The following is a 10,701-nucleotide window of genomic DNA, read 5'->3' on the forward strand; positions in this document are numbered from 1 at the left end:
TGCAATTTGATTAAGTTTTTTTTTTTCTTTGTCATCGCGAAGTGTCATTCAATTGAAACTGTGAATACTGTAAAATAATGTTCTTTTTTTCACTTTATTCTCTGCAAAGAACCAATTTATTTTCAATACAGATTTATTCCCCCACAAAGTTGAGCTGTTTAATTTATGCCTTCCTATTGCCCTAAAGATATTAGTATATTGTCAGTGCCTGTCAATCGACGCAGGTGTTACAAAAGATACTCAAAAACACCCATTTCAATGCTGAGATTTATTTTGAAACCTTACAAAGACTTTCAAGTCGTAAAGGCATATGAACTAAATTCTTTTATTCTGTTGATGCCATTTTTCATTTTTTTCATCTTTGTTATGAATGTTATCCTTAACGTACATCATATATAATACTTCATGTTAAAAAATTTATGCCGGTACACAATTTGATAGAATATTATACATTAAACATTTAGTAGTTTCAAAAATGGCAACCTAATTGAAGTTGAAAAAGTAAAAAAAATAAAATAATAATAATAATAATAATAATAATAATAATAGGACCCCTTTAGAAAGCATTTTAAGTGTACAGTATATGCACCTTTTGTTGGTTATTCACATGCCTCTGAAACTGAATGTTTACTAAAAGGTGTCTGATTGAAAAAGTTGTTTAATTTTTAAAAGACAGAAAGCGAAAAATCATTTGAAACTTTGATGTGGAATTTTTTTTAAAAAGGATGATATGTGAATGATGAATGCTAAGATGAAAAGATTAATAATATCAGCAAACACATCCTTCCTGCAGCCTGGTAGCACTTCAACCTAAGAAAAAAATAAAAATAATAAACATTTAACATGAAAAGACAGACTAGATGTTGTTGTCATAAGAGTTACAACAATTACAGTATAAATCCCACTGTTAAGACCACCAGCCCGCTTATTTTAGCCTGCAAGATTACCCTGGTCAAGCAAGAAGACCAATAAATAAATAAATAACAATATTCTGGTAGACCAGGTAAGTACTACTAGTGAACAGCATGGGTGTAGCGGCACATCTACTAACCAGCATAAAACACCCTGGGACTGTGTGTAAATTCATGGTGGTCTAAGGTGGGGTTTTCAGCAAAGAATCACAAGATGCTGTTTTAAATCAAATAGCAGTAAAGTCTTAACGTACTGCAGTAGAGTCTTTTAATGCGCAGGATGTCATTGGGGCTCATTTTTTGAGCTTCCCCAATCACAGCGTTCATATTAGGAATGGGAATCATGGTCGGATTGTTGTTCTTGGAGAAAGCATACCTGAAACCAAACAGATAAAGAAACAACTGTAAACTCTGATGATTATGTTTTTAGCATGTCCCCCCCCCCCCCCCCCAGACCCAATTATTAATTAACAAATAAATAAAATAAATACAAATCAAATAAGATTTGCACTGAGCTACAAGATCACCATTGTTGAGGAGTAACTAGTAACTTAGTTGCTGTAATAATACTACTTTTTGCAGTAACTAGAAGTGTAACTAATTACTAATAAGGTTTTAGTAATAATATTAGTTATCATCCATAAACAGCTTTTGATGCCTCAACCCCACTGATTTAAAATCCAACAATCAAATAATTCCTAGATTTATTATCATAATTTTCCTGATTCGCACATGCATGTGATGTCCCCAGTGCAGCTTGGAATATGGAAAAGCTTACATTCATTAGACAGAAATATTGCATTATATTGGTTTTGTAGGGAAAAAAAGATGATTTGATCACTACTGTGGAAGTTGTGGCTTTACTTTACTCTGACATTACATCCCACCCACATCTCACTGATCAGCATGTGGTACATTATATTACTATTATTAAAATTAAACAATTTCTAACAAACTTATGTGATTTGATAAAATACAAGAGTGCGATCCAGTGTTGATTTTGGTCAAATGATGAGGCAGAAATATGTTGTTAGTAACATTCTAGATGGTTTCTGTGGAAGATACACAAAGAAAAAGTGTGTTGCTTTGCAGAACATCACAGTTATATATGACATGAGAATAAGGCCTGAAGTTAGGAAGAAAATTTTAAGGAAAATATAATTATATTTTCATAATGATTTTTTCTTTCTCAAACCTTGTCTGTGGTGTAAAAACACCCCTGGCCAAATGCCCCCAGAGGGCATTACTTCCTACTTTGAAAATTACAATAACTTTGTTCTAAACATTACATGCTTTCTTTTCCATCCCCCAGATGTAATCTATCTAGGTCGTTGAATAAAAATATTTGGACTTTATATCAAAAAATTACCTCAACTTAGCACCAGCAAGCTAATTAGCTAAACAGTTAGCATTAGCTAACAATATTTAGTTGTTTCCAATATGGTTATGAATAAACAATCATATCCATCTACTCGGCTAGTTAATCCAAACAATATAAAAATGTATACTGTTGATAAACAATATAAAAACAGAATTCACATAGGGCTACATGTGTAGCATTTAAAAAAAAAAAAAACTGTTAATGTTATGGCAGTGGGGAATTTGAAAATGCATGAGTTATTTTATTTAATCTGTGTTATTTTAATGACTAAAACACTGATGCTGATGTGTCTGCATTCAAGCATTTAATTGGGCTTAAATTGATCACCCTTTACAGCAGATTTAGTTTACAAACAACTTTTTACCTAAGTATGGTTTTAAGTTACAATAATTAATCCTAAAATACAACATTAGTAAATGACTTTTAGCAGCATCAGTCGTGCGCGTGCTCATAATCTCCCGGTTCTTCCTTGTGAATTCAGTTCACTGGAGACTTGCACTAAATGGCTCATTTTAATCATTGAGTTGACAACTCGAGAATAGTTATAATCGAATCATTCTAATTTGTGATTGAATCGTTTGTTGTGATTTGCGAACCAATTTAAATGTTTCATTGAAAATAATCAGGGCCCGGTTCCCTGATAACGGTCACTCTTAGTGCGCTAGGAAGACTCGAAAGATATATCTTACCAAAGTTGTTTATGTGTCTAAGTGTGTTCCCCGAAGTGTCCCTTAGGAAGATTCTAAGCACGCTGCCTTTTACTTTCGACATTACAAAGGCGATGTCCCAAGTGAAGGTGCTGAATTAGCTGGCATCGATTGCTCAGGAATTGATTTTCCACTTCACTCGAAGGTGAATTACAGCATTAAGAAAGACAACACTTTCTATGCAAATGAAACATTCCTCAAATTGTTCCAGTAAAATTAATTTTAACATAGTTTAATTTATCAGTAAAATATAGACTATAAATTAAATTATCAAATGGTCAGTAATATGTTCAAACTATATGTTGTGATGGTTAGACGAACCGGGTATCCCTCGCTAATCATCCCCCCTCCTTATTTTGTTGTGCCACTTGTGCCACTTCTTGACATGTGTTTAACGACTTCTAAAAATTATGTAATACACTTTTATATTAATGGTAAGGTACTTTACAATCAGAATTGATTGGCAAGCAGCTGCAGTTACTTCTGTTTAATGCAGTATTGATTGTTATTGGTTGTTTTCAATAAAAAGCAACGTATCTACAATGAACAGAGAGAGAGAGAGTTAGATACAGAATATGGTGGGGAAGCAACGTAAAAAAAGGGCACCAAGCTTCTCGTAAGAGGAATTTTAAGTTTTGCTGGACCTTGACACCAGGTCAGAGATCACACCCCTATGGTCCACTATAACCTGCATGTAGGAATGAGTGTGCCATCCACCAGGCCCAAGACTCTGGGGATGCCAGCAATAGCATGACAGCCCTGCTGCACCTCCTGGAACTCCTGACGTGTTACCGGTAGCGGAATGTAATCCCCGGCATGTCGCAGAAGGGCGTTGGTGACAGTGTGGATGCACCTCCACACCGAGGTCTTGCTTAAGCCATAGCCCTCTCCCACGACCTCGATGAAGCTCTCTGTAGCAAAAAACCTTAGAGCTGCAAGCAGCTGGTCTTCAGGGCTTAAAGCAAAACTCCGCCACGTTAGCCTGGCAAGGATAGGTCTGAGAAGGTCCAGCAGCTCCATAATAAATTGTCTTGGGAGTTTTTTTTTTTTTTAAATATAGCCAAATCAGGCAAAATGTCAAAAGGGCTTAAGTTTTGCCGAATAATAAAATGACATGGACTAAATGGTTCCGCGGCCGTCTTTGATTCAATATAAGGACACGCTGGATCGCTTTAATGACATTACGAAATAGCCTAGGCTGCCACCATATTGGTTCTGATACCACATAAAGTCAACTTCATAAATAGGCCTGTATCCATAGCGAACATATTTTATTATTAGTCTTAAAATGTCCATAACATAAAATCATTGTTGAGCCACAACATTGTCAACATACAATGGCGGCGAATAGCATCCTGAGCTCAAACAACGCTAAGAGAGAGCTTACGAATGGTCCAGACCAACCTTACGAAAGTGTGACTTACAGAAGATATACTTAGCGTACGAACGTGTCGGGAATCGTGCCATAACATTAAGAGAGAGGTTAAGGAATAGGTGAAGAACTACTTAGCGATAAGAACGTTTTGGGGAGCCGAGCTCAGTTCGTTCTTGAATCGGACACCACTTCTGCATGTCGGATCACATGATATATTTTAAGGAGTAACGATATGTTTTATGAAATGTAGTGAAGTAAAAACCTACAATCTTATGCTTTGGAATGTAGTGAAGTAAAAGTAAAGTTACTCAAAATTAAACTATGCAAAAAAAATTGCATTAATGAAGTAAAGCTACTCCGTTACTGCCCACCACTTCTAGTAATGAATAATAGGCCTATATTACATTCTTTGAGTAACTAGCCCAAACATTGAAGAACACTTACCTTGAATAGTGCATCACAGAGTTGTAGTCATAGGGGGTTGCCAGATTATTGGTCGCTCTTTTCATGAAATTGTGCTGCTGTGCTGTTACAGTGCAAAGAAAAGTGTTAAACACTATAAATGTAAAGTAGGTAAATACACAGTGAATTTAATCTAGACTGCAATTATTGTGACTAGATGTAACATGCCATGAACTATGCGTTTTTATTTTCCTATTCTTTGTTCTATTGGTAACACTTGATTTTGATGGTCACTTTTGAATATTCAGTTGACAATAACTAATGTTGCTCCTACGTCAACTTACTCTCAGATCTCTTTATTGAGATGGTGGCCCAACAGACTTTCTACTATCAGTAAATTTGCAAGTATGTTTTAACTTATTCTAACCCTAACCCTAACCTAACCCTACCAGTCTGCTGATACTCTACCAACACTCTGTTTAGAGCTAGTAGATATATATTGTCTAAAATAAATTGTTCAAAAAGAAAACTAAAATAAATTGTTTCTAAAGAAAAAAACCTGGTATGACGTTCTCAAGAAGGATTCTGATGTGTTTGTCACGGTCGCTGCGGTTCTGTTCATGATGAAACCCGAGGGCATGAAGGAGCTCGTGTTGAACAGTACTGTGATAGACACACCCATGACGCTGGAGAGAAACAACCTGTTCTCCACCTTGGCGCCCCAAATATGAATAGCAACTGTGGATCACACATAACACATCAGCAATCAGATTGTATATTTATGTTTTGGGAAAGCACATTTATTATATACACAGAAATGAGATAGAAAGGAGTCCTTTATCAGAAGATTTACCCAGAATCAGACTTTATGTGTAGAAAGTGCCTCTGTCCTGCATGTGGTACGAATCGAATGCAGGACACATCCGCAAAGGACTGCAAGCCTCTTTTGATCACCTGTAGTTCATTTGGAGCTGTGGAAGGGGTAAACTATTAAAAAGATCATGTGACACCAATGAGATAATATCAGAAGTAGTGACCGTCACTTACAGTACTGGTTGGAGATCATGTAGGGCACATAGACTAATCCATCCGTGCTTCTCTCCCATTTGCATCCACGAGCTGTGCACGGATCTGCATTCTTGAACCCTGTTGATACGGCGATGTCTCCAAACGTGATCAAGGGCCCATCCACTCGCTGTCCTGTGTGGTACAGTATAATGCACAAAATCATTCAGTCTATTGACACTGATAATATAATTGAAGTAATAGGATGAAGAGGAATTTGCCATCAACTGCTACAAAAAAAAAAAAAAAAATCTTTTCTTTTCTATTTGAGCATCTTACCTATTTTCCCAGAGATCTTTTCAATTAAATCCTATTGATGGATTTTAAACACAAGTATGTCAAAACTCTTGAAAAATAAAAATGTAAAGCAGCTCCCAATAGGAACCTGCTGATTATATAATTTTCTATTTAAATTTTGTCTGTTCTCACCTCAACAGGACGACTCTGAGCGGGAACAGAGCTCAGCAGAAGAGAGAGAACCACCACTAACAGGTACATGATGAGAGCCTTCTGAAAATCTGTTCTGGGCCAAACAAAGCTGGGAGTTATATACTCTCCAGAGAGTCTCAACTTCCTTTTTTATGTGTCGTAACCAAGCTTTCATGAATCCATTGCCAAATTACCACATGGTATAAAAGCAGAGTAATTGAGAGTAGTTTTGATTCAGTCAACCACACCCAAGAAATGAAAATTATATAGAATTATGGAGCTTAGCATTTGCAACTCAATATTTTGAGTAAAAAAAAAAAAACGTTTAGGATTATTGTGCTTTAGCAACATTACCAAACTTATACAGTTAGAATACAGTATAAACATACATTCTTTTACAGTAAAACACACACAAACACACACACACAGACAAAAAAGGCAAAAATCATTGTCATTTCATACTGTATAGTGAAAGTGACACATTGTGGAGCGCAGTATGGTAACCTATGCTTGGAATTTGTGCCCTGCATTTAACTTGTCCAAATGCACACACACACAGCAGTAAGTAGAGAACACACACATCACCAGAGCAGAGGGCAGCCATTTATACTGAGCCGCCTGAGAGCAAGTGGGGATTCAGTTTATGCAACTGGGCCCTGATCAAGGTAATCAGCACTCAGCTTGACGCCACACTCTGTACAGTCATTCATGACAAAATGGCGGTTAGTTGTGGTAAGCGAGTTGGACTGGTAGTCTGAAGGTTGTGGTTTGGGTTCCCAGTACTGACAGGAAATGTAGGTGGTTGGAGTGAATGACCACTTGAATGTATGTGTATTTGTGTGTGTGTGTGTGTGTGTGTGTGTGTGTGTGTGTGTGCACGCAATTGGAGGGAGAGAATACAGACATGAAATAAAGAAGTAAAGAAAATAAATAAATAAATAATGATCCAACAGTGCCAGAAACTGGTTATTATTTTCTCTTTTAAAATGTATATACTTTTTTCAACCCTGTAATTATATTTAGCATTACATTTAGACCCGGTAGGCATTATTAGACATTTTTCTGAGCTCTGGTGAGAAGTGATGAAAGCAGAAGTGCAGAGGACAAAGCAAAGCACAACAATAGTAACAAGTTAGATGTACAAGTACAACATGAGTATTCGTAAAGAAAAATCTGTTTTCGATATAAGCCAAGAGGAGACATACATGTTTTTTCCTTTCACTGAACAAATTAAACTTTGCTTCCTTTGCTTCTGTAAAAAAAATTGGTGCATAGTAATGCATAGTTTTATTACAAAAATGCATTGATTTGCGTCAAAAGGCCCCTGTAGTCATGTGCAGCACTTGGATGCAGTTTATTGCACTTCTGTTAGACTGTTTTCATTCTAACATTTTATTTCATTCGTATATTCTTATGTTTTGTTTATATAGATCCATTTGTTGATGTTGTACCGACCATGTAGAGTCTAGAGTCTAATTGTTAATTAGTTATTAATTGGATGATTTGGATCTCACTACTCCCAGCTGTGTACAGTTATCTCCTTTACTTATACAACTCTCCAGTTTGTGAAAATATACCTTGATAAAGGCTACTAGCCAAAACGTTGGTTAATAAATAGCATATACTTAAGTGAGTGTGCAGTTGTTCTCTATCTATTTGACTATTAAGTATCAGCAGCCATTCCCTGTCATTATAATGATTGGAAGTGGGACTTTTTTTTTATATAAGTCCAGTTGTATTCATCTGAAAGAAGAGAGTCATTCACACCCAGGATGAATTTGTTGCTGAGTAAATCATTGGATAATTTTTGGGTGAACTATCACTTTAAACATACCTGGACAAGCTTATCAAGGTCTTACTAGGCATAATAGAAAATTCCAGGCAGATGTCCTGAGATAAGTTGTAGAAAACTTTGTAGACACTGTCCCTCCAGGGCTGAGTTTGGAGATACCCATTGAAGTCTGTGTGAAAATAGCATTTTTAAACTCTAAGTTCTCTTATAGCAGACCACGAAACGGGTTACAAAGAGGAAGCTTTATGTCTCTGGTTTACCGTTAGCCAGATGTTGGGTCATGTGATTAACTTTTTCTTCCTAAAGAAGATGTTGAAATATTTCAAAAGACACCTTGCACAAACTATGTACCTCCTTTAGATGTTCCAAGCTCTCAACCACAGTGTTAACACATTTTGAACTACTGTGAACTAGTGATCAACAACTGTATATTTAGTTAATTGATAGCTGATGAATAAACTATTGTTAAATGTCTACTATACTTTCATATTCTTCACACCAGCTCAAACTTCAGCTGCCTGCCACTATTTAAAAAGTCCAATTTGAATTGGGTTTAAGTTCACAAAAAGAGAGAATGTTTCTTACAATTCACCTGTAAATTCACTCAAATTCTTTATGTAGCTGAAGGTAAGACTAAAATAAAATCAGAAATTTTAACACAAATCTCTCTGTATCTTTTAACACTAGCTAAATAGCTATCAATAACACAAGGATGCATGTAGTCATAAATAACATCACTGTAGTGTGTTTTTTTTTCTAAGCAACGTCATTTCTTGACATGCTATACTCTTCACCTCAATGGTAACCCATCCAAAATTTGGATTTTTATTTCAACATTTTAGTTTGAAACTTGCTGGGAAAATGATATCTGCTGCAACTCAATCAGTTTGAGTTATTCTTAACCCTTAAATTCTTGGATGTTTGACCAGTCATTACATGCTTGAGTCTAAACCCAGGTAGCCAAAATGGATTGGCCCAGATTGGGCAGGCCGGATGAAATAACTCGGCCCAACTGCGGATGCTAGAGTCAACATGGACTTGGGATGAATGACACCCCAGAAATTGGCCCAAACATACTGGCCAGGACAAGTCCGGCTGCCAAAAATGCCGGCATTGGGCCACAATCATGCAGAGAAGAAATTAAACCCTTAGCCGGTACTGGCCTGAGTCTGGCTACTAAAACAAAGACAACACCACCGCCATTGGGCCACAATCACATCGACGAGTGGCCCAATTCCTGTGGTGTTGGCACATTTTCAATACCCAGACACTTTACAGAAACATTCTTCATGCACAGCCTTGCCAGGACCAAGAAACAGTCATCTGTAAAATATGCTACACACATGTGAATATTTGGGTTGAATTGTTCTGGAACAGTGTTGTAAATACAACTACTGATTTCTATTTGTGTCCTCTTTCCCCCTTTAATTGGAAGTTGATTTGGACTCATGTAATAACCCATTTTACATCTTTTTTTTTCAGTTCTTTGAATGTATATATATATATATATTAAATTATTTTGGATTGATGTTGAATGTTTTTATTCTTTATGACAAAAAGATAGACAAGAGACACATTTTTATGTAAACTTGGTAAACTTAATTACTGTCATATTACTTAGTAAGTTTTACATACACAAATGTAAGTGGTATGGAAGATAAACTGTTAAAAATCACTGTCAAAAAACAGCCAAATTTGGACAGTACCATGCTGTTTTTACTTCACTAAACCTTAATCTAATCATGAAAAGTGATATATCGTTGGAAAGGTCTAAGACACCTAAATAGATATTTTACCAATCATTTTGTTAGTAATAGATTAATTTATGAATCTTTAGAAATTATATATCACTTGAAAACATAAAATCTCAAAATTCATCCTTTGAAACCCAATTTAAATTCAAACATTGCATTACCATGAAAATGGTACATCAAATGCATCATGTAACAAAATGTTTTCAATCATGAATTATAAAAAATTAGGTTATATCATGCAGATTCAAGTCTTTCTTCAAAAAACTAATGAGTGAATTCAGACACTGATGAACACCTGCTGTTAATGAGCATATTCACCGATGGAAAGAGAAACAAGACACACACAAGAACTACAACTGACTTCAGCCACTGCCTTATATTAAATAAACTGAAGATTTAAACAACTCAACAAACAGCTTTACAAGCTTCACTCATTACTAACCAAACTGACTTTATTTCTTTCAGATGGCTAGAAGATCTTACTGAGAGTTTTTTTGACACAGTGCTCTACCCCGCCATCTGGGGGTCAATACAAATTCCTACACCATATAATTTAGATGTTTTGTTTATTGGGATGTCATTGTAAGGTTTAATTATCTATTTAATAAGCATTTGTGTCGTAACAAGGCGGCATATGTGTGTGCAGTGATAGAGTTTCCCAAATGTATTGTATTTTGCACAATAAAATGACAATAAAGACTTTATTTTCTTAATTCTTGCATCAAACTTGTCTTTTCACATAAGTAGAGTTTAATATGCCAATAAATTAGACCTACGTCATTTTTCATTGCACCATTTTTATCTTCCTTACTAAAGAACACAAACATGCATATTGTTAAGAAACACAAATGCACAACTACAAATGTAGTTATTGCATTTTCTGTT

General features: G+C 35.7%; 1 protein-coding gene across 1 annotated transcript; it reads right to left on the reverse strand.

The window, feature by feature from the left end:
* Window positions 1-253: 253 nt before the first annotated feature.
* Window positions 254-6,387, reverse strand: LOC113106088 (low choriolytic enzyme-like). Its single transcript, XM_026267662.1, has 8 exons — window positions 6,271-6,387; window positions 6,121-6,151; window positions 5,824-5,976; window positions 5,630-5,747; window positions 5,336-5,514; window positions 4,819-4,900; window positions 1,166-1,287; window positions 254-810 (listed from the first exon to the last, which is right to left on the reverse strand). Exons 1-8 carry the CDS (start codon window positions 6,337-6,339, stop codon window positions 806-808), a joined length of 759 nt encoding a protein of 252 aa, XP_026123447.1. The 5' UTR covers window positions 6,340-6,387; the 3' UTR covers window positions 254-805.
* Between the last annotated feature and the right edge of the window lie 4,314 nt (window positions 6,388-10,701).

The sequence above is a fragment of the Carassius auratus genome, chromosome 7 (assembly GCF_003368295.1).
Source record: "Carassius auratus strain Wakin chromosome 7, ASM336829v1, whole genome shotgun sequence".
NCBI lineage: Eukaryota > Metazoa > Chordata > Actinopteri > Cypriniformes > Cyprinidae > Carassius > Carassius auratus.

Excerpts from the sequence above, each read along its gene's own strand:
- LOC113106088 (XM_026267662.1), bottom strand. The coding sequence starts at position 6,339 with ATGTACCTGTTAGTGGTGGTTCTCTCTCTTCTGCTGAGCTCTGTTCCC. Across the intron at positions 5,977-6,120 it reads AAAGATCTCTGGGAAAATAG|GACAGCGAGTGGATGGGCCC; the intron begins GTAAGATGCTCA and ends TGTACCACACAG. Across the intron at positions 1,288-4,818 it reads TCTGTGATGCACTATTCAAG|GTATGCTTTCTCCAAGAACA; the intron begins GTAAGTGTTCTT and ends GTTTGGTTTCAG.